This window comes from Littorina saxatilis, linkage group LG11, assembly GCF_037325665.1.
Source record: "Littorina saxatilis isolate snail1 linkage group LG11, US_GU_Lsax_2.0, whole genome shotgun sequence".
Lineage (NCBI taxonomy): Eukaryota > Metazoa > Mollusca > Gastropoda > Littorinimorpha > Littorinidae > Littorina > Littorina saxatilis.
The window spans coordinates 12,271,777-12,295,734 of NC_090255.1; the positions used below are offsets into that span (position 1 = coordinate 12,271,777).

The 23,958-nt window shown below is 42.9% G+C and overlaps 1 protein-coding gene and 1 long non-coding RNA gene across 3 annotated transcripts in view; one reads left to right on the forward strand and one right to left on the reverse strand.

Annotated features, from left to right (window-relative positions):
• The first annotated feature begins 519 nt into the window (after window positions 1-519).
• LOC138979767 (uncharacterized) overlaps window positions 520-23,958 on the forward strand; it is an 88,032-nt gene continuing 64,593 nt past the window's right edge. The window contains exons 1-2 of one of the 2 annotated variants that reach the window (XR_011460125.1): window positions 520-827; window positions 1,105-1,405. This is a non-coding gene — a long non-coding RNA (uncharacterized lncRNA). Of the gene's footprint in view, window positions 828-1,104; window positions 1,635-23,958 lie in introns of those variants that run through there. The other variant, XR_011460124.1, reaches the window with a different exon arrangement.
• Window positions 12,382-21,587, reverse strand: LOC138979756 (uncharacterized). Its single transcript, XM_070352494.1, has 4 exons — window positions 20,852-21,587; window positions 19,033-19,860; window positions 15,933-16,201; window positions 12,382-12,968 (listed from the first exon to the last, which is right to left on the reverse strand). The coding sequence occupies exons 1-4, from the start codon at window positions 21,410-21,412 to the stop codon at window positions 12,404-12,406; spliced, it is 2,223 nt and encodes a 740-aa protein (XP_070208595.1). The 5' UTR covers window positions 21,413-21,587; the 3' UTR covers window positions 12,382-12,403.

Sequence of the window (23,958 nt, forward strand, 5' to 3'; positions counted from 1 at the left end):
AGCCGCCATTACCGCTCACTCAACCAGTAACCAACAGTTTCGTCGCAAGCCCCCCAGCCAGTTACGACGTGATGCGATGAGGGCCGAAGCCTACACAAGATCCAAACAACAGGAACAACAACAGGAACAACAGGCAAGTCCCCCCTTTCGCACAACCCCCCCTATTTTCTCCCACGCCAGACTGAAAGGAAAGTGTTGGCAAGAAATATGACGGATGTAACACACAGTATGAGCAAGCAAGCATTTCATCGCTGTCACCATTGCACCACAATGGCAATTCAGCACGAGGAAACCGTGAATTAGATATCGCCGAGCGGGCGACTGACTTTGAAACTGGGTCACTGGCTGACATGCATGCGTGCTATGTAAACAAAAACACTGACTTGGTGGAAGAAAGTGCAGTGGATTTAGAGATGAGTGAGGGGAAGGGGAAGGCGTTGCGGAAGGGGGACTCGGGTACAGAAGTGTGACAAATGGATTTGTACATAATTCAGTATTAAACGTATTTAATACATGTGTACAGATTGGCTTGCCATACTTTTAGTTATCACGGCTCGACTGCGTGATCCTAGTAGCACCTGTTGAGATGAGGTGACCTATTTTTGTAAAGCATATCTCCATTGGCTACTATGGACCAATGAGAGAGAAGATTGTTAACATTGTTGGATTGTGAAGGCTAGAGCGTGCCCGACAGTTGAAGAGAAGAGACGTGTTTCTGGATGTCTCCACGTTTGGGTTGTAACGCTGCTCACCAAACATTGAGGTCGAACACCGTACGACTCGTGTTGTGGAAGAATCATGAGTGATTCTATGCTGTAAATATACAGGTATTTATTGAATTGTATTTTGCTCAGTAATATTGACTTGTGAAATGACTGTGAGAGTCATGTTGTAAATTGGGTTGGAGAAGCGTGAGCTGTGTCAGCCATTTTGAAAAGGAATGTTGTATGTTCTTTTGGTAATGAAGTTACTTGTAAATGAGCTGGTGTAAATAATATAACAGCATAAGTTAGTTGACGGATAATTGAACAGTATTGAGAAAAAATAGCAGTATTATTTCGTGGAAAAGTTTATGATTTATGGTAGCATAAACTTTTTACGCAGCACCCCGGTCGGAGTGACGAATGGCACCACTCGGCGGCGGGAGAGAGAGAGACGGGCATTCCCTCCTTAGCGCCACGAATCCGTTGATTGTGGGCGCAAGGTTGTATCAGCGCTGGAGTTCTGGAAACCGGTGGAGCCTCACCCCATAGTCACCACGAGCTGTATTTCGTCGTGGGTGATATGGATCCAGAGTATGTACCCGCTTAAGAGTGAGTAGTCATTGTATGTGTGAATTACCACTGAAGAAACATAATCGTCAGAAGGATTGTGTGAGACGAAGACGTCGTCAATTGAGAATTACGTGACATGTGAAATGTGCGTAAAGTGAAACTGTGTTAAACAGGAAACATAATCGTCAGAAGAATTGTGTGAGACGAGGAATTCGTCTATCGTGAGACAGTTAGTCTCCGACGTGTTTCAAGATATTATTCTTCTTATACATGAATGCAAGTGATTTGTAGACTGCATGAGAGATAACATATTTGTATTTTTGTGTTGATGTTACAATATAGGTACGAGGGCAAAGGGCATTAATTGTGTTCAGTCTTTGTGCCTTGTTTGAGTGTTGTGTGTGTGTGAGACGGGAGTTTGTAAACAGAGTAGCACACGCATTTTTCTGATAGAAGCATAAATACACACAGACACTTACACGAAAAACCATCCGTAACAAGAAGAGGAACGTGTTATTGAGAACAGTGCAGAACAGGCTGGCTTTTTACATTTAGTCAAGTTTTGACTAAATGTTTTAACATAGAGGGGGAATCGAGACGAGGGTCGTGGTGTGTGTGTGTGTGTGTGTGTGTGTCTGTGTGTGTGTCTGTGTGTGTCTGTGCGTGTGTGTGTGTAGAGCGATTCAGACTAAACTACTGGACCGATCTTTATGAAATTTTACATGAGAGTTCATAGGAATGATATCCCCGGACGTTTTTTTCATTTTTTCGATAAATGTCTTTGATGACGTCATATCCGGCTTTTTGTAAACGTTGAGGCGGTACTGTCACACCCTCATTTTTCAATCAAATTGATTGAAATTTTGGCCAAGCAATCTTCGACGAAGGCCGGACTTCGGTATTGCATTTCAGCTTGGTGGCTTAAAAATTAATGACTTTGGTCATTAAAAATCTGAAAATTGTAAAAAAATTTGTTTTTATAAAACGATCCAAATTTACGTTCATCTTATTCTTTATCATTTCCTGATTCCAAAAACATATAAATATGTTATATTTGGATTAAAAACAAGCTCTGAAATTAAAAATATAAAGATTATGATCAAAATTAAATTTTTGAAATCAATTCAAAAACACTTTCATCTTATTCCTTGTCGGTTCCTGATTCCAAAAACATATAGATATGATATGTTTGGATTAAAAACACGCTCAGACTCACCGCAACTACTACTCCGCTCTTCTTGCCAATTTCACTGCCTTTGCCACAAGCGATGATACGAGTATACGATCTTGCTGAAAAATTGCAGTGCGTTCAGTTTCATTCTGTGAGTTCGACAGCTTGACTAAATGTTGTATTTTCGCCTTACGCGACTTGTTCCTATAGATGATATCTACGAACAAGTAGGTGCAGTGACAAATACGAAGAAGCAGAGAAGGCTGAGGGACATCCGCCGTAACCAGTCCATACACCACGCGGTGCTCGACAAGCGTTTTGAACAGAACGTGCTTGTATGCGAATCGGACGACATCGTGCCAGAGACTGTAGAGTTAACAGAGACGCTTCATTTGGCGCTGAAAATTGAAACAGGAAGCCCTGTGGCGCCACCACGCGGAAACATGTAAAAACCTACTTTCGCCTTCCACAGCAGTAGCGATATCGTGCAGCACAACCATGGCCGCACCAAAAAGAAAACACAGCGGGGCATGGTCTTTGGCCATCAATTGCTCAAACTCACATGCCAAAGGTTTCAGGATGTTCAAATTTCCTAAGGAAGCGAGCAGGTGAGGATTGTTTTTTTGTTTTTTTCTCTCGTTAAATGTCGGAAAATCAGTAAAAAGTGTAGCGTCGAACTGCGTGTATTCCACCAGAACAGAGAAAACACACACTGTACACAAGCTCAACAATCCGATTGTGCAGTTCAGCATCAGGCTTAATTTTGTTTTGAAGGACAACTGAACAATTGATTCTCTTCTTCGTCCAAACGCAAAGCTTGTCGAAAACTTCTCAAACTAGAACTGATACTTGTGACGATGCCGCGGCTGTTCAAAGTGTCATCCAGTCGGTCCGTACCTCGTTAATTCATCTCAATTCATGTGTGTGTGTGTGTGTGTGTGTGTGTGTGTGTGTGTGTGTGTGTGTGTGTGTGTGTGTGTGTGTGGGTGTGTGTATGTGTGCACGGTGTGTGTATGTGTGTGTGAGTGTGTGCGTGTGTATGTGTGTGTGTGTGTAACTGACTCAGAGAGAGAGAGAGAGAGAGAGAGAGAGAGAGAGAGAGAGAGAGAGAGAGAGAGAGAGAGAGAGAGAGAGAGAGAGAGAGAGAGAGAGAGAGAGAGAGAGAGAGAGAGAGAGAGAGAGCTTTCTGGACAAGAAACTTAAGTAACCGATAAGAAATAAGACAATCATCGATTGATCAAGATTCTTTAATTAAAGTCAGCTTGGTCACAATAATGTTGTTTAAGTTGCTGTATTTTACAGTTACATGATAATTTCTTAGCTCCGTGCAATTGACTACCCATTTCAGTTTAGAGGTGCTGGGACGACGCCAAGTTGACTAAATGCCTTAGTTACCGATTTGACCGGGAACTATTTCGTTAACGATTTATTCCTGACATATTTTCTCAGGCTTAACTGACCATGTATACAGTGTGTATTTGTATTTGACTAAAACACACAAAAATAACGACGGTTAGTTCGTGAAAAGACACTGACTTGAATCATGTTTGCATAACTACAGCGATGCAGCGGGTATTGCCTGAGTAATTTTGATTTAATTTTAATCTACATCATTTTCTGCGGTGTTTTTATGGTCATTTAAAAAGGATGTTCACAAACAAACATATTTTTTCGTTCAGTTACTTTTTGCAGCACTATCAGTCGGACAGAACAGACAGTATGTTAATACAAACGTGATATAAACAGAGCCGACAGCAGCCACTATACGCGAACTTCCTTGTGCGGCAGGGAGTGGCTCTTTTCCCGCGCGCTGGCGGCCGGTCTCACTTTCGCACCGCAGCGCAAAGAAGGATGAAGCGTCTCTGTATACTCTATAGTCTCTGATCGTGCTAAGATACGGCATATTAAGAGAAAGGAAAGTGACTGATTGGTACATCAAAATGGAAAAAGTAGAGGTTACAGAACTGGAAGACTTGTCAACGCGCTGTCTGAAGAGGTCGAAACCTCTGACCAAAGACGACTTCGCAGAAGACAGAAGGCAGGCGACCAGAGACCTGAATGTGTTGGCGGCAGTCGTGAGACTGTACCTGGGCTGATGTTCGACCTGCATTGTTAACAGCTGTTAAGAGATAAGCGGTAATAATGAACAAAGACCCCTGTGTGACGGACATGCACCTCCCTACACCTGTGTGACGGACATGCAACTCCCTACACCTGTGTGACGGACATGCAACTCCCTACACCTGTGTGACGGACATGCAACTCCCTACACCTGTGTGACGGACATGCAACTCCCTACACCTGTGTGACGGACATGCACCTCCCTACACCTGTGTGACGGACATGCAACTCCCTACACCTGTGTGACGGACATGCAACTCCCTACACCTGTGTGACGGACATGCACCTCCCTACACCTGTGTGACAGACATGCACCTCCCTACACCTGTGTGACGGACATGCAACTCCCTACACCTGTGTGACAGACATGCACCTCCCTACACCTGTGTGACGGACATGCAACTCCCTACACCTGTGTGACGGACATGCAACTCCCTACACCTGTGTGACGGACATGCAACTCCCTACACCTGTGTGACGGACATGCACCTCCCTACACCCGTGTGACGGACATGCACCTCCCTACACCTGTGTGACGGACATGCACCTCCCTACACCTGTGTGCACAGACTGACTCGCTATCGGACTTCCAGTAGCGAGAATCTTTTCGCGATCGTGCATGTTTCGGTATCCAGAAAGCTTTGTACGTCGACATCCCAACCCCACAACACCCTTTCGCTAGAAACCATTGTTTCCGCGAATAAAACATTCTGATTCTGATTCTCTCTCTCTCTCTCTCTCTCTCTCTCTCTCTCTCTCTCTCTCTCTCTCTCTCTCTCACTCTCTCTCTCTCAGTGCCTGAGGGCAAACAAACGGATCTACTCAGAAAATAAAATATATTCACTATAAGGCCAAAAAAAAAAATTGTCTGTTTAGGGTAACCCGACCGACCCTATCGATTTGGCGCCGACCCAAAAACTTTTTTTTGATTTCAAAAAAAAAAAAAGAAAAAAAAGAGGTAAAAATGCTAAAAAGAGACATTTGGCGTTTCTTTCTCTCCCTTTCTCTCTGTTTTATTTATACGTTAGTTTTGAAACATGTATTCATCAAATATAAGAAGTGACTGTTCAGCCAACATAGCATTTACAAAAAACAAAAAAAAAAAAAAAAAACAACTTTACCTACCTACCGACCCTATTTTTTTTGGTCATGTTACCCTAAACAGACAATTTTTTTTTTGGGCCTAATAAGCATATGCTCAGGTAACACAAGGGTACTGTGAGCGGACGAGCTTGAAGCGGGATTCGATACAGATTGCCAGAGAACAGCATGACTGTCCTAGCCGTTAGACAATACTAAACATTGAGTCACAAGGTTTACACTGGACAAGGACGACATGTAGAATAACACAAATTGTACGTGGACGGAAAAAAGAAAGATGAGCACACACACAGAAACACACTTAGAGAGACAGACAGACAGACAGACAGACAAACAAACAGACACAGACAGACAGACAGACACACACACACACATACACACAAACAAACAAACACACACACACACACACAAACACACACACTCACACACACACACAAACACACACACACAAACACACACACACATACACACACACACACACACACACACACACACACACACACACACACACACACACTCACAGGGCATACAAAGTTGCGGTACGTCGGTGCAAACAAGTTTAGGAAGAGGTGCGAATGTGCGCATGCGTTCTGATTTCCTGCTTCTTCCTGAATCTGTACTTCAATTACATTGTAGTGTTCAATGGACTTTATCTTAATCCACCTGGCGTAATAATCTGTGATGACTAGGACTAGAGAGCACATGCTTTGCTGTGCACAAATCAGCTCCTGGTGACCAAGGTCTAGCAGGGAATTATACCTATCCCAATAGCTCATGTTCGTGTGCAGCTTTCTTCTGATGAGAGGTGTTGTTATCACGATTGTCTTCTTGGTTGTGCTGGGATTGTCTGTTTAATATTTCCACGGCATTTGTTTTCATCCTGGTTGGTTGTGTGCAGTTTGTGGAGGATGTTTCGTGTGGCTGGTGGGCACAACAATCTGTCGTGTAAGGCAACCAAATGGTCTGTCATAGATAACTCACCATTTGCCAGTTTGGCGGTGATTGAGGAAGGTTTGACCTGTTTTGGCCATCCACCTACTTTGCCGCTAACTCAGGATCATTGTCCTGTCACAACTCAAGGGGAATACACGCGATCTCTGATGACCGGCCAAGATCAGATCACAACTTCGTGCGCCTGTGCTTCTGCTGCTCAGTGCATCTGCTAATCCTGGTGCTTTCCCGGGAACATTGCGTAATGTGGCATGAAAACGCAGTACACCCAAATGAGTCAAGTGCAACAACCTGTGTTGACAACTTGTAACATTGCATACTGTGGCATCGACCCGTATTATACCTATTAGCATGCGCTGACATCTTTGTGGTACGTCATTCAGATGTTGTGTTCAGATCAGTGGTACGAGGGGCTTGATGTTCGTTCAAATGAGTCAAGTCAAACAAGATATTTTGACATCTTGCCACATGAAAAGCTTTTCTGGACTGATCAATGTACATAAGCTAAATGTAATTTGAAAACAACAACCCTTGTTGTCTTTCTGAAGCAGGACGGCTCTCAGACACGTGTGCATGACCATAGAAGTTAGTTAGCTGTTGCTTTTCGGGTCCAGCGGACCATAATAGGCCAAATCAGGACCCCATGACAATAGAAGGTTGCTCGACTCTGTAGAATAAATAGAGGTTATAGGTTACGGATCTGCTTCTTCACTTGATCAAATGCATCTTGTTGCACATGGGAGTCTCCATTGCAATTAAACGGTGTGTTTTGTTCTCTAGAATATATGTGAGAGTTGTTGTTGACAGGTTACTTATGACAGCTAGGACCTAAACTGTAATCACACCAAGCATGCCTCAGTCTCGTGGCACCCTTTGATAGTTCTGAGTTCATAGTGATGGCTGTCACCTTGTCAGGATCCGGTATGACACCGTCTGCGTGGATTGTGTGCCCCAAACAATGTGACTTAATTTGTTACTTCATGAACTGATATTCCTCTCTGTTCAGTTCAAAGCCAGATTTCATGATTTCTAGACGACCTGTGTTCTTTGTCCGCCGAGTAATGAATCAGAACGTCATCCATGATTTCATCAAAGCCTTCTAGTCCTCTCAGCGTCTCTGTCGTCTTCCTCTGAAACTCCTGTGGTTCAACACTGATATTCATGCGCTCTCTCAAACCGAAAACTGTTGTAACGTCCAAAGGAAATGATGAAGGTTGTCACAATGCAAGCTCTCTTTTTATATATACGCCTATATATATAGGTTCCTGTCAGAATCCCAAAGAGAAGCACAGTGTGGAAAAGACTGTGTATCTCGCTAGCTTTAATGCAATATTGTCGCCGTTCTAAACATTTGGCGTAAATCGATTCTTGGCAATTTTGGTGTTGTTGTGCTTTAGACTAAGTAAATCATGAGAAATATTCTCATAAATACGATGGACAGTATATGATTTAACATTATTTTATCTTTATATCCATATCCGGTACAAATAAAAAGACTATCTCTATATTTGAAATAATCAGTTTTGGCTTTCTGCTGAGAAGCTGTTTAAAATGAGTTTGTTTGTTTGTTTGCTTAACGCCCAGCCGACCACGAAGAGCCATATCAGGGCGGTTTTAAAATGAGTTGTGCCAACATTCTGTGACGACTTTGGTATTGTGTATAGTTGGTAACATCAAGTGGAGACTTTTGCGCTCAAAATAAGTCTGAGGAAATCCACACTGATACAGTTGTTGTTCACCCCATGCATGATGCCATCTTTCTCAATACGGTGAATACCGGTCAGTTGTTTATTCCATTTGTCTTTGATTGGGACGGGAACGCATCTTGCTGTCGCCACACTGTAAAGTTCAACATGTTCCTCATCGTTATCTTGAACTGGATCGTTCTTCAGCAGGCCAGTGGGACCAAAGATCTTCCCACTAACTCGTGTCTGCAAACCCCAGTCTTTGCACCACAGTACCACGGCTTTACGCGTAGATCTCCCTTCGGGATAGCTCATGCTGAGGCTGGCACAGGAAAAATTTTAAGCTTGAAGAGATCCCTATCATTCCCTTTAGTTAGATTCACCTTTTCTGGAGAAATAGTGAATTTGATAACCGATGGAAAAAGTGCTGGTTGGTGTTGAAACTCATTGCTACCATTATCTTCTGCACAAGTGTCAAGCTTGCAAACATGTGCATGCGAATAGACCAGGGCTGAAGTTTGCATTAATGATGTGCGTGTTTGCAGAGGAAAGCCAACATGTTTCAGATGATCATTCCTGGTCTACACGAGTGTGGTTACTTTGAGCGCTGGTGTCCACGTGACCGTCATGACGACGACCCCCGCAAGCCCGGTCTTTCTGTCCGCTCTACGACAGTGTTGATCTACATGATCTTTCCCGTACTCTCGGCAACCGAAATTGTCTTTTCTTACAGATGTACTAACTGCATATCATCAACGGCCTCTCTGCACGCATCAACCTCCGCGCCTTGGCCTTGTAAACAGTATGAATACTGCAATATAGCTATTCTGATGGACACGTGGGGGAATTCGGGGGCTGTGATTGGATGGTCTCTTCCGATCATCAAAGCATAATGCTACGGAAGTCGGCCATTTTTGCCAATATCCAAAAGCATATTGTCAATAAAAAAGACGCATGGTTCCGGTTTACCCATCTGTACCACACGGTGTTTTAATCGACAACAGCATAGGCCTACACTGACAACTTGAAATTCTTCTCGGGAATGTTTTTCAGCTTTACAAATGTCGATAGCATACCCTTTTCTGCTAACTTCCCGATGAAACAGGACTAAACCAATTATTTTCTGTCCCTAAACACCACAAAATGCCCAAAGTCGAAAGATGTAGTACAAACAGGGGAGTAAAACGGAACAGCCGTTTTTGTGTGTTTGTATGAGCTCGGTTGCCGACTGACACAAACTTTCGCATTTGGCTTTTCTTATCTCGTAACTCCACACTAAATACCCCACTTCCCCTCTGAAGTATTGATGTAAAACCCATGGCACTAACATTCATGTAGTCCTTTATAACTGAGGTTGAAAAATTCGCTTCATGACGAGACAAGTATAAATGCCATTCACCCAAACTGAAAACTTCGCTACCGTCTGCTCGCGTTGTAGGGATTAGCTGTTCTCTTCTCCTCCCCTGGGCTACACTCTGTGTTCTATAAAGGAATATGTGACAGGATTGAAAGACCGATCAGCCGCTGTGCGTGCAGTAACAAATGTGCACAGAAATAATTATTTTCAACGGGTGGTTCGTGAGAACACAGGCGACAGTCAGACATTGATCTGTAAAACTGACGACTTCATTTTGGTCACAGACAAGAACCAGCCGGGCACGTACTGGATGGTCAAGCAGGCAGCTCGTCACATGCTAAAAGAAGAGAAGGAGTACCTCTACAAACTTCGGCACGGGTCACCAGTCGACAGAGGGAAGTTAGGGCGGGGATGTTGCTCAGTCGGTAGCGCGCTGGATTTGTATCCAGTTGGCCGCTATCAGCGTGAGTTCGTCCCCACGTTCGGCGAGAGATTTATTTCTCAGAGTCAACTTTGTGTGCAGACTCTCCTCGGTGTCCGAACACCCCTGTGTGTACACGCAAGCACAAGACCAAGTGCGCACGAAAAAGATCCTGTAATCCATGTCAGAGTTCTGTGGGTTATAGAAACACGAAAATACCCAGCATGCTTCCTCCGAAAACGGCGTATGGCTGCCTAAATGGCGGGGTAAAAAACGGTCATACACGTACAATTCCACTCGTGCAAAAAACACGAGTGTACGTGGGAGTTTCAGCCCACGAACGAAGAAGATGAAGAAGAAGACAGAGGGAAGTTCGCCGATCTACTCCAAACAGTGCTACACGAAGTGTCTGTGCTGAGGGACGTGGCGATTTTCTACCTCAGCTGACAATCTCGGTGTTCGGTTTAAATTCGATGTTCGTTCGTGCGATTCGATCGGGACTTTTGTTCTCGTCTTGAAATTTGGGAGAACGGTGTTACTTGCAAAGCATAAAGCCAACGGGCAATACACAAACTGACTCGGACACTACCGGTCTCCCTCTTCCCCCAACCACCCCATCGCAATGAACTGTCAAGTTTTGGCGATTACATTTTCTGAGTTCTGAGTTCTGTTGCATCCTAGTTCTTCAGTTGTTTCTAGTTTTCCGTTGATGTTGTGTTTTGGTCTTCTTCATTAGTAGTCTTGTTCAAAATTAAAAAAACTCAAACTTCTTTTTGTTGTGTACGAATGAACTAATAAAAAGCTGTTTAACAGCTGTGTTGTCAAATCGAGTTTTTTTCCAAAGTCAGTGTGGCGCCTGCGCAAAACTAATGCGCATAAGAAACGGCGTCTGCTATCAAAACCTGAGATCAACGCATCGACGCAAAAACTGTCATTTTGTAAGTTTGGAACAACAAATCAAGGTCAGAACAGCAGCTGCTATATAATCGCTATTGTATTTTCAGCGTAGCAATAGGGTCCGATATTTAGACTCGAACAAGTATAATGCAACTCGTCTTCGACTCGTCGGCATTATACTTGTCTCGTCTAAATATCGGACCCTATTGCTACGCTGAAAACACAATAGCTGGTACTGATGTAATTGTCAAATCAGACGTCATTTCTGCATTGGGACTGTTCCTGCGTTTGTTGTTTTCATGGTCAAGTATTGGTGATGTTTTCTCCAGGAAAAGATAAAACCTTTGCTCTCATTTTGTTCACCTGTTACTCACTTGGTCATTCGCATCGGCATTATGGCAGTACACAACTGAACGTAAAGAGGTTCTTACACACACTTTGGAGCTAAGCTCGCATGTGTGTGTTGTGTGTGTGCATGTGTGTTTGTGTGTGTGGCCGAGTGGTAACGCACTTGCGCTCGGAAGCGAGAGGTTGCGAGTTCGACCCTGGGTCAGGGCGTTAGCAATTTTATTTCTCCCCCCTTTCCTAACCTAGGTGGTGGGTTCAAGTGCTAGTCTTTCGGATGAGACGAAAAACCGAGGTCTCTTCGTGTACACTACATTGGGGTGTGCACGTTAAAGATCCCACGATTGACAAAAGGGTCTTTCCTGGCAAAATTGTATAGGCATAGATAAAAATGTCCACCAAAATACCCGTGTGACTTGGAATAATAGGCCGTGAAAAGTAGGATATGCGCCGAAATGGCTGCGATCTGCTGGCCGATGTGAATGCGTGATGTATTGTGTAAAAATAATTCCATCTCACAAGGCATAAATAAAGCCCTGCGCCTTGAATATGTGCGCGATATAAATTGCATAAAATAAATCAAATAAAAAATTACAAAATAAATCCCTGCGCTTAAAACTGTACCCACGGAATACGCGCGATATAAGCCTCATATTGATTGATTGATTGATTGTGTGTATGTGTGTGTGTGTGTGTGTGTGTGTGTGTGTGCGTATCCATGTATGTATACATGTGTGTGTGTGTATGTGTGTGTGTGTGTGTGTGTGTGTGTGTGTGTGTGTGTGTGTGTGTGTGCGTGCGAGGAAACAAAAAACCCACTTACGCTTTTTAATGCGTTATCTGCCCCTTTCAAGATACGTTACCAATAGCTTCCAATGTTGGCGTGTCGATAGCCAAAAGACGCACGCGTGTGCTTTAGGTTTAGATAAAACGATGTTTGCGCTGAACCGTATCATTGAGAACCGCGGTGTCCCTCCACATAGTTCACCGTGTTGATAGCATCGACATGTTCTCGTGTTTAATTACACTTTCAAGTGAGAAACAGACCACATGTAGCGGATATGGACAAGTTGTTTTCCCTCATTCAGCAAATGTTCCAATTGAACTAATGTGACATGCAGAAACATACCGGCGGTACTTTGTTGGACCCTCAAAAACCTCGTCTGCAATGACGTAGAGCTCCCCATCAGAAGCTAGTGCTGCCAGCTTGTTCACAACATCATCAATGTCGCGATTCACATCATGACGATGCACAGTGCCAATGCCAGACGCCGGATTCTGACAAAGGACACACTGCAGCTGTCGTTCAATCAGAATGGACACAGCGCGGCTTTCTTTCGTCACGCTGACCACGTGAACATCGTGACCTTGGTGAAGCCACTGGATGGCCTTGAGGACAAGAACGATTGTCTTCCCGGTACCTGGTGGTCCTCGCAGATGAACACAACACAGAGTGTTGTCACTGAGGAGGTCGACCTGGTCTGGGTAGAGAGCCAGCAAGGAGTGGATGAGACCGGTTTCTGCCACAGCCTCGCCCTCTGTTCTCAGGACTTTGCTTGCTGGGGTGTATTTTCCTGGTTTGGCCATTGCTTTGCGTGGGGCTGTCACTGTGGGGACCTCCACCGTTGTGGCGGGACCGCAAAATCTAAACAAAGAAAAATCATAATTAACGTCAAACATTGATTATTAAACGCTGATGAAAAAACTTAAAATCATGCGAATGGAAATGTGTGTTGTATATGTTGGAATGAATAGGCACGTAGAAGTTAGTTTGATGATGGCAAATAGTTTAGTTATACATATTTGGTCTGAGAATCCAATGCCCGTGGAGAGGAAACTGATGGAAACTGACGTGAACCTTCGTCAGAGAATTGAGAAATGTGCTTCGTTTTGGACTATACCAACTTCCAGGACGTTCGTGTTTTACTTCGAGGACATGCGTTGTGCACAGCGGTTCCAATGATTGTGAATGAAGTGTGCTGTGTGTAGTACCGGACTTTCTTCTTCTGCATGACGAGAGGTAGTGTGTTGTATGATCATGAGTTGATTCATGACGATTTGATTCAATAGCAAAATGTTTAAAACGTTCATTATCTTTGTGCAGTACCAGTTGCTCGAGTCCTGCGCGTTGTCACCATCCCGTGTGCTTGTGCATGTGTGGGTAGATATGTGTGTCTGAGTGCCTGCATGTATAAACCCCCGTGAATGGAAAAGCTAAAATCTAGCCACTAAGTCAGCAAGCACACAATTTCTTGAAAGACAAACAAAGACAGAGAGTGAAGGTGGCAGTTCTACCTAAACAATGACCAAACATCGGGTGTTTTCCTTTTCAAATTATGATGGGATGTTTAGATGCAAAAATAACAACAAATATACCTGCAGCAATTTGTTTTTGCCTAAACTCAACCGTTTTCGAGATATTTAGCTTCAATGAAGGGGTATCAATGTGCAAAATCTCCCATTTCCGATGAATGGACACAAAAACACGACATCGCTATCAGCCGCCTGTAGTACTGTCAATCAGACCTGCCCACCACTCAGAAACGCCTCCCCTTGGCAGAACAACAACAAGATGCCAGCCTCAAACCGCCTCGCCAAGACACCCCACAACCTGTGAACAACACAGCCCAACGCTGTCACAACACCGAGTAGACAGTTCCACCAACCCTTCGACGATCCAACAGACACACACAACAACCACAGCGACTCATTCAAACAATGAGTAATACAAACTGGTAACAAGAAAAAGTCAAAGAACGGGCTGAACAAAGTGAAAGTACTGTATGAACTACTCGAGACATTACTTTCAATTAGTCACTATCTCGTGGTTTCAACAAAGTGAAGTACTCTACTATCTGTGACACTGATTTAATGCAGAACAATGCCAACCAGCACCACCAGCTTTCAAGAAGACCCTTGCTAGTAGCGTTTCTGCGTCCTCAGCCACTGCAACCATGACTCTTGTGAAAACAGTCCAAGAACAGTTCCTAGATCCTATCACCCTTGGTGTTGATAATATAATATTTGTTGTGGTTGTAGGTTATCCTGTATTACTCAGCAAGAAGTGACACTATGTTAAAGATATCTACAGTGTGTTATACTTGCTTTCCGAAAGAGAGGGGATGTAGTACCATCAACTGTGCCACCACCCAGCCCCTCCTGACTGTTATCTCTCAGACCTCTTCCCACGGTCTGGTATCATCAGTTAAAATAAGAGTACATTGTGCACCCTAGACTTCGGCCAGCACAGCATCCTTATGCTAATGAGTTTCACTCTGTGCTAAGCTCTGTTACTGTATGCTGCTTATATCTTATGATCTATACTTTAATGAATAAACTTAGTGATAGACATTCGTCTGTCTGATGTTATACTGATGTGGTTGAGAGTGTGACCCTATAATTATAATAGCCTCCGAATATAAACACCAAACACCATATTATTTCACCGCCTTTGCCTGTAAAATAATAACCGCTCCCTCGGCAGTGAAGGACTGCTCTCCGCCATCTTGTCTAAGTTGTCACTTCCTGCAGAGCAAAATGTGAGTCTTTCGATGTGTTTTTCACCTTCTTTTGCATCACTGGTGTCGTTCGACAAATTTGATGTCAAATTAGGTGTAGAAAAGTTAGCGACAATCGCACACTTTCAGTTGGTTTACATGGATATCTTCTGAACTATTCAAGATAGACTGTTCAAATTTGGCACACGTTTTGTTTACAGCATGGGCAGGATGCTAAACCTCCCCAAAAGACTGTAATGTTGACTAAATTTCAGTGTTGGGCAAGTTAAAGTGGTTGAAATAAATAAAACAATTTTTTTTTTACCGAAATGGGCATGTACATAACATGATGATATTTTCACTGACAGCTTGCATAATTAGGTTCAGGATCCTAACAAACTCATTAACTAAATATCTGTGCAGTCTCAAAGCTCTTTGCCTAATATATAAAACTACAAGGGCGACACAGAGTTCACAATACGTTCACAGTATCTGCCAAAATGAAAATTTACGTTTATTCATGTAACCCAGTTCAGTATTAAACCAATGGATTTTTATTTAATAATACCTGCTGAATAAATGGGGTTCTAGCTATCTTTCCTCAAAATTGTGTCAAAATCCACCTGCATTTAGTCCATATATCGCCGTAATGATATTGGTACCCGTTACCAGGTAGAACTGCCATCATAATGAGTGAGAGAAACTTAGAGACAGACAGGTAGACAAACAGGCCGAGACAAAGGGTAACAGAGAGACAGACGCTGAGACAGACACACAGAAATGTTTCCTACCTACTTGATCAAACAATGCAACGTTCTGTATGCAACACAGGAGACAGCGCTACAAAAGAAGCTATACGGCCCCAGAGAGGACTTGGAGAGGACAGCACGTTTCGCCCTGCAGTCCGGACTGACGATCAAACAGCGAACGACAAGAAGAAGAAGAAGAAGTATGCAACACTTGTTTTGTTTTACAAATCTATAACTGCGTTTTTGGGAGTGAAATTAATCAGAGGCAATGCGTGTACTTGTTTCTAACCCACCCCCCCCCCACCCCCACCCCCTCCGCCTACCTTCCTCGCTCCAGTGTGTAGTGCGTGCAAAATGACTCACCTTGCTAGAAGCTTGTCGTAGACTGTGTCTGACATCTTTGGGTCTGGTCCGGCCCCCAGTGACGTCATGTTCTCCCACCAGGAGGACAACAGGGGAAAGGTCGGGCTGACAGACGTCTGGCTGGATGACGTGGATTGGTTGGTATCACCTGGGCTGTCGCCTTGGTTACACAAGGACTCGAGATTTGCATTGGTCGGTATCTGGTCCGCGCACAGACATCGGCGGATGGCCTCTGGTATGTTGTTTGCGTCCAGACAGGTAACTAAATCCTGTTGAAAAAGATGAATATTTTATGTTTTTGAATTTACTATTTGACACTATCAATTTAACGGCTGGTTCAACATAATCACTACATGTACTTTTAAAATAAAAGTAGTTTAAAATGTGTTTGAAAACAAAACCGCAAGTTTCTTCAATTAATTCAATCACACTTTATTCTGTTCAGGTTAATAATTGTACCAAGTGAACGTTAAGCGATTCCTATTAAGTCAACGTCTTGTATGTTATTGTTTTTTAGTTTTTTGTTTGCTGTTGTTAATTTTATTTTTCATTGTAACAAAAGAACATCATAATTAGTAGTCGACGGGAAATCGTCCACTGAAATTACTCGATAACGATGCAACCCTTTCATAAATTCGATGTTAAATGCACCAATCAAAACATTTGAAATAGATTGAAATGAATAAAATACAAGAATTTCGCGTTCAGAAAATAAGGAAAAGTTGAAAATTAAGAAAAATAAACATATTCTTGCCAACTAAGAAATAGAAGCCCGTGACCGTTTAATCAGTTTAGGTGGTCGAGCGTCTACCGATTGAGCAAACACGGCAGACACTTCTCCGGGGTTAAACACAGAAGTTATAACTTCGAATATTACACGTGAGTTCTTGAGCATGTTTTGATTCGTAGGTTTCAGAGTTTCTCCGTTCGTATTTTGTGTACTGTACGTTCTGTCGATCTCACTGTTCGAGGTAAGTTAAGTTGATAACTAACCCTATACCCCCGTTCACTTCGTATCCGTTTGGAAAGCAAGTAGCCTTACAATCTTGTGTGACAGACATAATGTAGTGGTCCGGCTCCGACAGGCATTGACCAATCACCTGAGGGCGATGATGACATTGCATGAAAGGACTTCCCTGCGCACAATACCAAACGGCCCGGTTTTGGAGATTTTGACAACAGAGTTCGGGAAGACGACGTTCTATGGTCGGTTTATTGTATAAAGGGAAGCAAGAGGTTAAAGACGGGAGTCGAAAGAACCAATAAAGGGCAATAAGAACGTGTAGATCATATACCTGTGATTGTAACTATTTGTATCTTGTTCGTGCTTACCAAAACGTTAATATCACGGAATGTCACACGCTTTCCTTCTTTGCCACTACTAAAGCAAACGTGTGCAAGATAACAGGCATGGGAATTGTCCGCCGAACGGCGGATTTCCGCTGAATTTTTTTTTTGTTCCGCCGAAAATGCAAAAGTGTCCGCCGAAAAAATAAAGGGGGGAGGCACACAAAAAAAGCACCGGTTACTTTGGCCTTTGCGCAAAAGCCCGCGAAAACTTTTCGTACTTTGTTCACGCACTGCTACCGCCCGCCTCAGTTACTTGAACTTTTATGTTTGAAAGTAAACCAGATTGCAGATATTGTGTTACAAGTTACATTTTCCTGTTTGTCTCAACAGATCAATTTTTTAACAAATTTCAACCATATAATACATGTATATATTTTTTTCTTCAAAAAAGCAAAAATTGGTACATTTTTGTATTAAAAATTCTGATTCTAAAAACAGAATTTAATGGCAAACTTGGAGCTTAGATGACACCAGATTGCACCATCTGGGTTCTTTGGAGAAAAAGATTTCCGGGGGGGGGGGGGCATGCCCCCGGACCCCCCTAGTAAGGCTAGGCGCTTCGCGCCGTCGATTTGACGCTTCGCGTCTTCAGTTATAAACTTTTCAGCCTTTTTTTTTAAATTTTCAATTTCCATGCCTGAAGATTGTATGTTACACGCTTTGAGGCATGGCAAGAACGGATTCAAACTCAAAATCGTCCCTGCAAAAGCCCAACAATGCACACACGACGCGACTTTCATTTCTCCTCCTGTTATCGTTTCTTCTCTTTACAAATTCTTCAACGCTGACAATACTGAAAACGGCATCCCAGACGACAGTACTGTTTCCATACGCGAATTTAGCTGCCCTTGGAAAGTGGCTCGCTCACGAGGCATGTTGGTCTGAATCTAGAAGGACAGAGTTCTGAACAGACATGACAAAGATCCCGAAAAGAACAAACATTTATTTTCGCGCATGCAAACACAGAAAGACGTGTTAAAGAATGCGAGGCTGACGGCCTGACGGCTTCGTTATACAATCAACGTAATCTCGTGTGGAAGAAAACTCTGTCACACGACCATGTCTGAATAGCAGGTAATGTATTGGGATGCATTGCCATGATAACAAGACAATTAAAACAAAAAAGGTAATTAGATAAAAGAAGAGATACAACATGCAATGGTATCAACGCATATTTGCAGCATCAATATCTCTTCCATTAACAGTCCCGCAGTGGGGCACTGCGGTTATGAAATTAAAAGCCCCTCCTGTTTTTGGAACCGCAGGAGCTTTCTAGTTTGCTGTTAGGTAGATTTTTGGTTCCTCTTTCCTGTCATGCTCTCTTTTTCTTCATGAATTCTTTTCTTTTTTCTGCCTTCTTGCTCATTCACCTGTATTTTTTCCAAAAATCTCTTCTCTTGCCGCTTGTCTCGCGATTCATGTATAGTTTAATCTGTTAGTGTTCTGATGTAAGTCCAGCAGTAGATAGGTTAAGCCTATTTTAACATACTGGAAACTGGTAATCTTCCAGTAGGTATTAATTTAGTTTTACTAAAGCCTGCTGGGACACAAGTAATGGGTTAGTGCATTTGTAAACAGGAATCGCTTGACAAGTGGCCCCCTTCATCCCCCCCTTCCTCGTCCTGATATGGCTCTGCGTAGTCGGCTGGACGTTAAGCAACAAATAAACAAACAAACAATCCATTAACAGGCCACCATTAAAATCACGTTAGATCTGTTGACCTACTATTGGAACACAGAAGATACTGACCTGTTTTAGCTTTGGGGCGGTGCTGAGTGCCTGCATCAGTTCAGCGGAAGTGACGTTGGGCAGGACGAGGGTCTTGGTGACCTGGACAGGGACCATGTCTGACACAAGATGATTCAGCACAGTTTTGGCTTTGTTAAGCTGCTTCACTGCCTTCTGTACTTTGCCCACCACCGCCTGGTTGAGATCGGGGGTGTTCCTCCTGTCTGCTCCCACGGCCTTCACCTCGCATACCACCAGGCCGTAGTGGCGGTGGATGATCAGCACGTCAAAGTCCCCGTCGTGGTGCTGCTGTTGCTGCATCGTGACAGGTCGCGGCAGGTTGGCACAAGCTGCTGCATTATTTGCTGCATTGATAGGGTCAGTGTTGTTGTCCAAGTATTTGCGGAAGTCAAGTTGAGAAATGACCATCATAACTTCGTGATGTTCCTTGGACAGAACTCGCAGACATCTCAGTAGGCGTTCAGCCGCATCATCGTCCAAGACGTCAGTTTCGATAAAACGCGGTAGTGGTGCAGGATCACTGTGTGGCAGAGTGAAGACACTGCCGGCCACAGGGAAGATTGGGTGAGTCTGGGCCAACGGAGGAGGATAGAGCGGCACTTGTTCAAGCTTTGGCTTTTTAGGTGGTGGCTCAGGAACAAGAACAGGCAGGTGGCCAAGATGGTCTATGACAGCGATGCGATGTTGCGTCTTACGGAAAAACAGGTGCGGAAGAAAGTACGTTTTCTTATGACGGTCAGGATACCATTCGTTCACGCACTGAAGCCAAAAGCCCAGAGATGCTTGGATATGATTCTGAAGAGGTGCTAGTGAACACCCTGCTGTTGTCTGTTGATACAGAAAACAATCACGATGTTAAGCTATATCCTTCAGGGAATCAGTAAATAGGTACATCAAAAATTGAAGAAGGCACAACAATTTTAAATCAATTAGCAAACGGGAATACTAGCTGAAAATGCACAGGCCCATTTTCCCTGGAATCAAATGAAGAACAGATAGGAAACATGTATACCTTAAAGTCGTATGTGCATACTCAGGCTCACACATTTCAACAAGCAACATTTAAATGTAATTTAGAACCAGCCATATAAGTCTTGTAATTCTGAATTCAGCTCCAGTCATAATTCTTTTGGCCGTCATAATTTGAGCATTCGTTTGACATCTGTAGGATTTGTTTTATTAGGCATGAACGACCAAGGAAACAGTCGCAGAGGGGTTAGCAATGTGGCAGCAAACCAAAGTTTTATGATGAGAATAAAGTGGGTATTTTTTGTGTCTATTCAATTCTAAAATGGTTACACCTAACCCAGAACGTAAGGTCTCACGGTAGTTGATGTATCCTGTTGAACAATGACACTATTTCAATCATTCTTTGCGGGAACTTTATGTACCCATTGTTTAGGAAGATAGAGCCAACACAGTGTGCTAATCTCACGACGGAAATAAAAGGGAATGATTATATTAAATTAAATATGTAGTTTGCAAACAGAACATTTAACTGAACAAATGTTTGACACAAAGTCAAAGAAACGGGGGAAAATTAGGATACATTGAAATGCTTGAGGACCAACGAACCCAGTACTTCAGAAATCGACAACAACAACAACAACAACAACAACAACAACAACAACAACAACAACAACAACAACACAACAACAAAAACACCACTATTAACAGACAGACATAAAACAACAACAACATCAACAACAGCAACAACAACATTAACAACAACAACAACAACAACAACAACATGTAAAACTACAACTTCAACAACAACTACTACAATAATAACAAGATTTAACTGAAAAACTGGATTCACCTGTGTTGGCATAGCTGTGTTTGGTCCATGAGTGAGAGGCTGTGAAGGTTGGCTGTTCCATGGCACACTGTGAGGCTGCTTGTTCATATGTGCTGGTGGGGGGAGCCTAGCTGTGTTTACAACCTGGCCGAAATGTGGAGGCTGGCATGTCCCTGACACACTGTTTATACGGTGAGGCTGGTTGTTCATATGTGCCCGCGCTGGAAGTATAGCTGTGTTTCCTCCACAGCTGAATGGTGTTGGCTGTGGAGGGTTAGTGTTGCAAGGTGCATTGTTTGTATTGTTCCAGAAGAGAGTCTGGTTGTTCATGTGTGCTGGTGGGGGGAGCCTAGCTGTGTTTCCAGCATGGCTGAAATGTGTTGGCTGTGGAGGCTGGCTGGTGCCTGCCACATTGTTGGTGTTGTCACTATAAGCATGCTGGTTGTACATGTGTGCTGGCGGGGGAGGCTGAACTGTGTTTCCTCCATGACTGGATTGTGGTTGTTGTGGTGGATGGTTGATCGGTGGCTCGATGTTTGTATTGTACCGGTAGGGAGGCTGGTTGTTGTTCGGGCGTTCCATTGCAAGCTACTCTGTTTCAATGTCTGGACACATTAATTCTTAAGTCGTATTTGTCGTTAGGCATCGTTCACCTGAGCGTGGCTTTATGGCAAGGTCAACTGCTTGGTGCATGTCAACCTTGGATTTCAATGTAAATGTCCGGAAATTCATGATTCCAATTTCAAGCATCAAAACTTAATCACTCTCCGTTTGAACAGGTACATCCTTAATGTTTCAAGGTTCGTTGTAAAGTCCATTGTCATATGTCTCGAAGTATGCAACAAATGACACAGTTGCTACTTAAATGAATTGTATTATATATATGCAATGCCTGAAAAAAGGTATCTTTCAAACTGCCCTTGCCTGCCCTGGAAAAACAAACAACACATTCATGACACTTACTTTACGGCATAATAGAGTTGAGCGGGAACCTTGAATTTGCTAATTTGATTGCGGGGGGTGTATGTGTTACAGGTTCCACTTTACAGACACTACATCATGTAAACTTAATTAGTTTTCACAATAAGATAGGGGAATACATTTCCTTTTCAGTCATATAATTGGTTTTACAACAAAACGCCTCATCACAAAGAGCTGCCCTCAAACGCATTGCTTAGTTTTTAGAATTAAAGGTTAAACGACTAGCGAGAGTTATACGTTCAATATTCAAAGGAATAATATCCAACAAGAAAACTGTCTCAAATCGCCCCAAAAGCTATACAGTTGAGGTTGGCCGTTGTAATTATGTGACCACACACCAGGAATACCTTAAAATAAACGTTTGAGCGCTGAGTTACTCAAATTGAAAGCGGCTGTGTTTTGAGTAGGAATCCCAGACTGTAATTCTCATTGTGACGCACTTTGTGCGACTCCTAGTTTTCGTCCTACCTTTTGACACTGAGTATTTCATGCGCTATTCCAAGAGATACCGATTTGAAATTGAGCCGAGAGCTACAGCGTTCGTTATCGGAGTTGAATAGCACACGAGAAAGGTTTCAGAATTAGTGTTTGAGCCTTCTAATTTAAAATCTGAATGCTGTGTTTGGTAGTCAAAGTAGACCGTAATATGCTACAGCGTAGAATGTGTTTGTTACATTTAGTCAAGTTATGACTAAATGTTTTAACATCGAGGGGGGAATCGAGACGAGGGTCGTGGTGTATGTGTGTGTGTGTGTGTGTGCGTGCGTGTAGAGCGATTCAGACCAAACTACTGGACCGATCTTTATGAAATTTGACATGAGAGTTCCTGGGTATGATATCATCAGACGTTTTTTTCATTTTTTTGATAAATGTCTTTGATGACGTCATATCCGGCTTTTCGTGAAAGTTGAGGCGGCACTGTCACGCCCTCATTTTTCAACCAAATTGGTTGAAATTTTGGTCAAGTAATGTTCGACGAAGCCCGGACTTCGGTATTGCATTTCAGCGTGGTGGCTTAAAAATTAATTAATGACTTTGGTCATTAAAAATCTGAAAATTGTAAATAAATTTTTTTTTATAAAACGATCCAAATTTACGTTCATCTTATTCTCCATCATTTGCTGATTCCAATAACATATAAATATGTTATATTTGGATTAACAACAAGCTCTGAAAATTAAATATATAAAAATTATTATCAAAATTAAATTTTCCAAATCAATTTAAAAACACTTTCATCTTATTCCTTGTCGGTTCCTGATTCCAAAAACATATAGATATGATATGTTTGGATTAAAAACACGCTCAGAAAGTTAAAACGAAGAGAGGTACAGAAAAGCGTGCTATCCTTCCCAGCGCAACTACTACCCCGCTCTTCTTGTCAATTTCACTGCCTATGCCGTGGGCGGTGGACTGACGATGCTACGAGTATACGGTCTTGCTGAAAAATGGCATTGCGTTCAGTTTCATTCTGTGAGTTCGACAGCTACTTGACTGAATGTTGTATTTTCGCCTTACGCGACTTGTTTTTGTTATGCGAAGCGTTTTAGCCCCGTATGGCACAGAATTCGCTTGCATTAGCTAGACTGTATGTTTGACGTCTTCAATCCAACGGTCTTAATCTGCTTTGACGATTGGGTATCTATGTCCGGACTCCATGGTGAAGACTCACAAGGAATTCCTCTTGCACAAATCTGACTGCAGCAACAGCAGTGATGGTTGTGTCTTTAAAATGATAGTGCATATGATTAGAAAAAGCTTGCTCATACTTTTAAAATAAATCTATGTTCTTAAAAAGTACGTCCGGACAGTAACGTAGATGACGTTGCTGGTAGTATTTAATGCTCTCAGAACCAGGAGTTAACTGATTGTCTTTTTGTATTTGTTTTTCTCATCTGTGTGTGTGTGTGTGTGTGTGTGTGTGTGTGTGTGTGTGTGTGTGTGTGTGTGTGTGTGTGTGTGTGTGTGTATCAGTGTGTGTGTGTGTATGTGTGCGCCCGCGTGTGTGTGTGTGTAAGTATATATATGTGTGTGTGTGTGTGTGTGTGTGTGTGTGTATATGTGTGTGTGTGTGTTAGTGTTAGTGTTAGTGTTAGTGTGTGTGCAGGGGTCGACACTAACTTATTTGGCCTGGGGCCACACTGGCC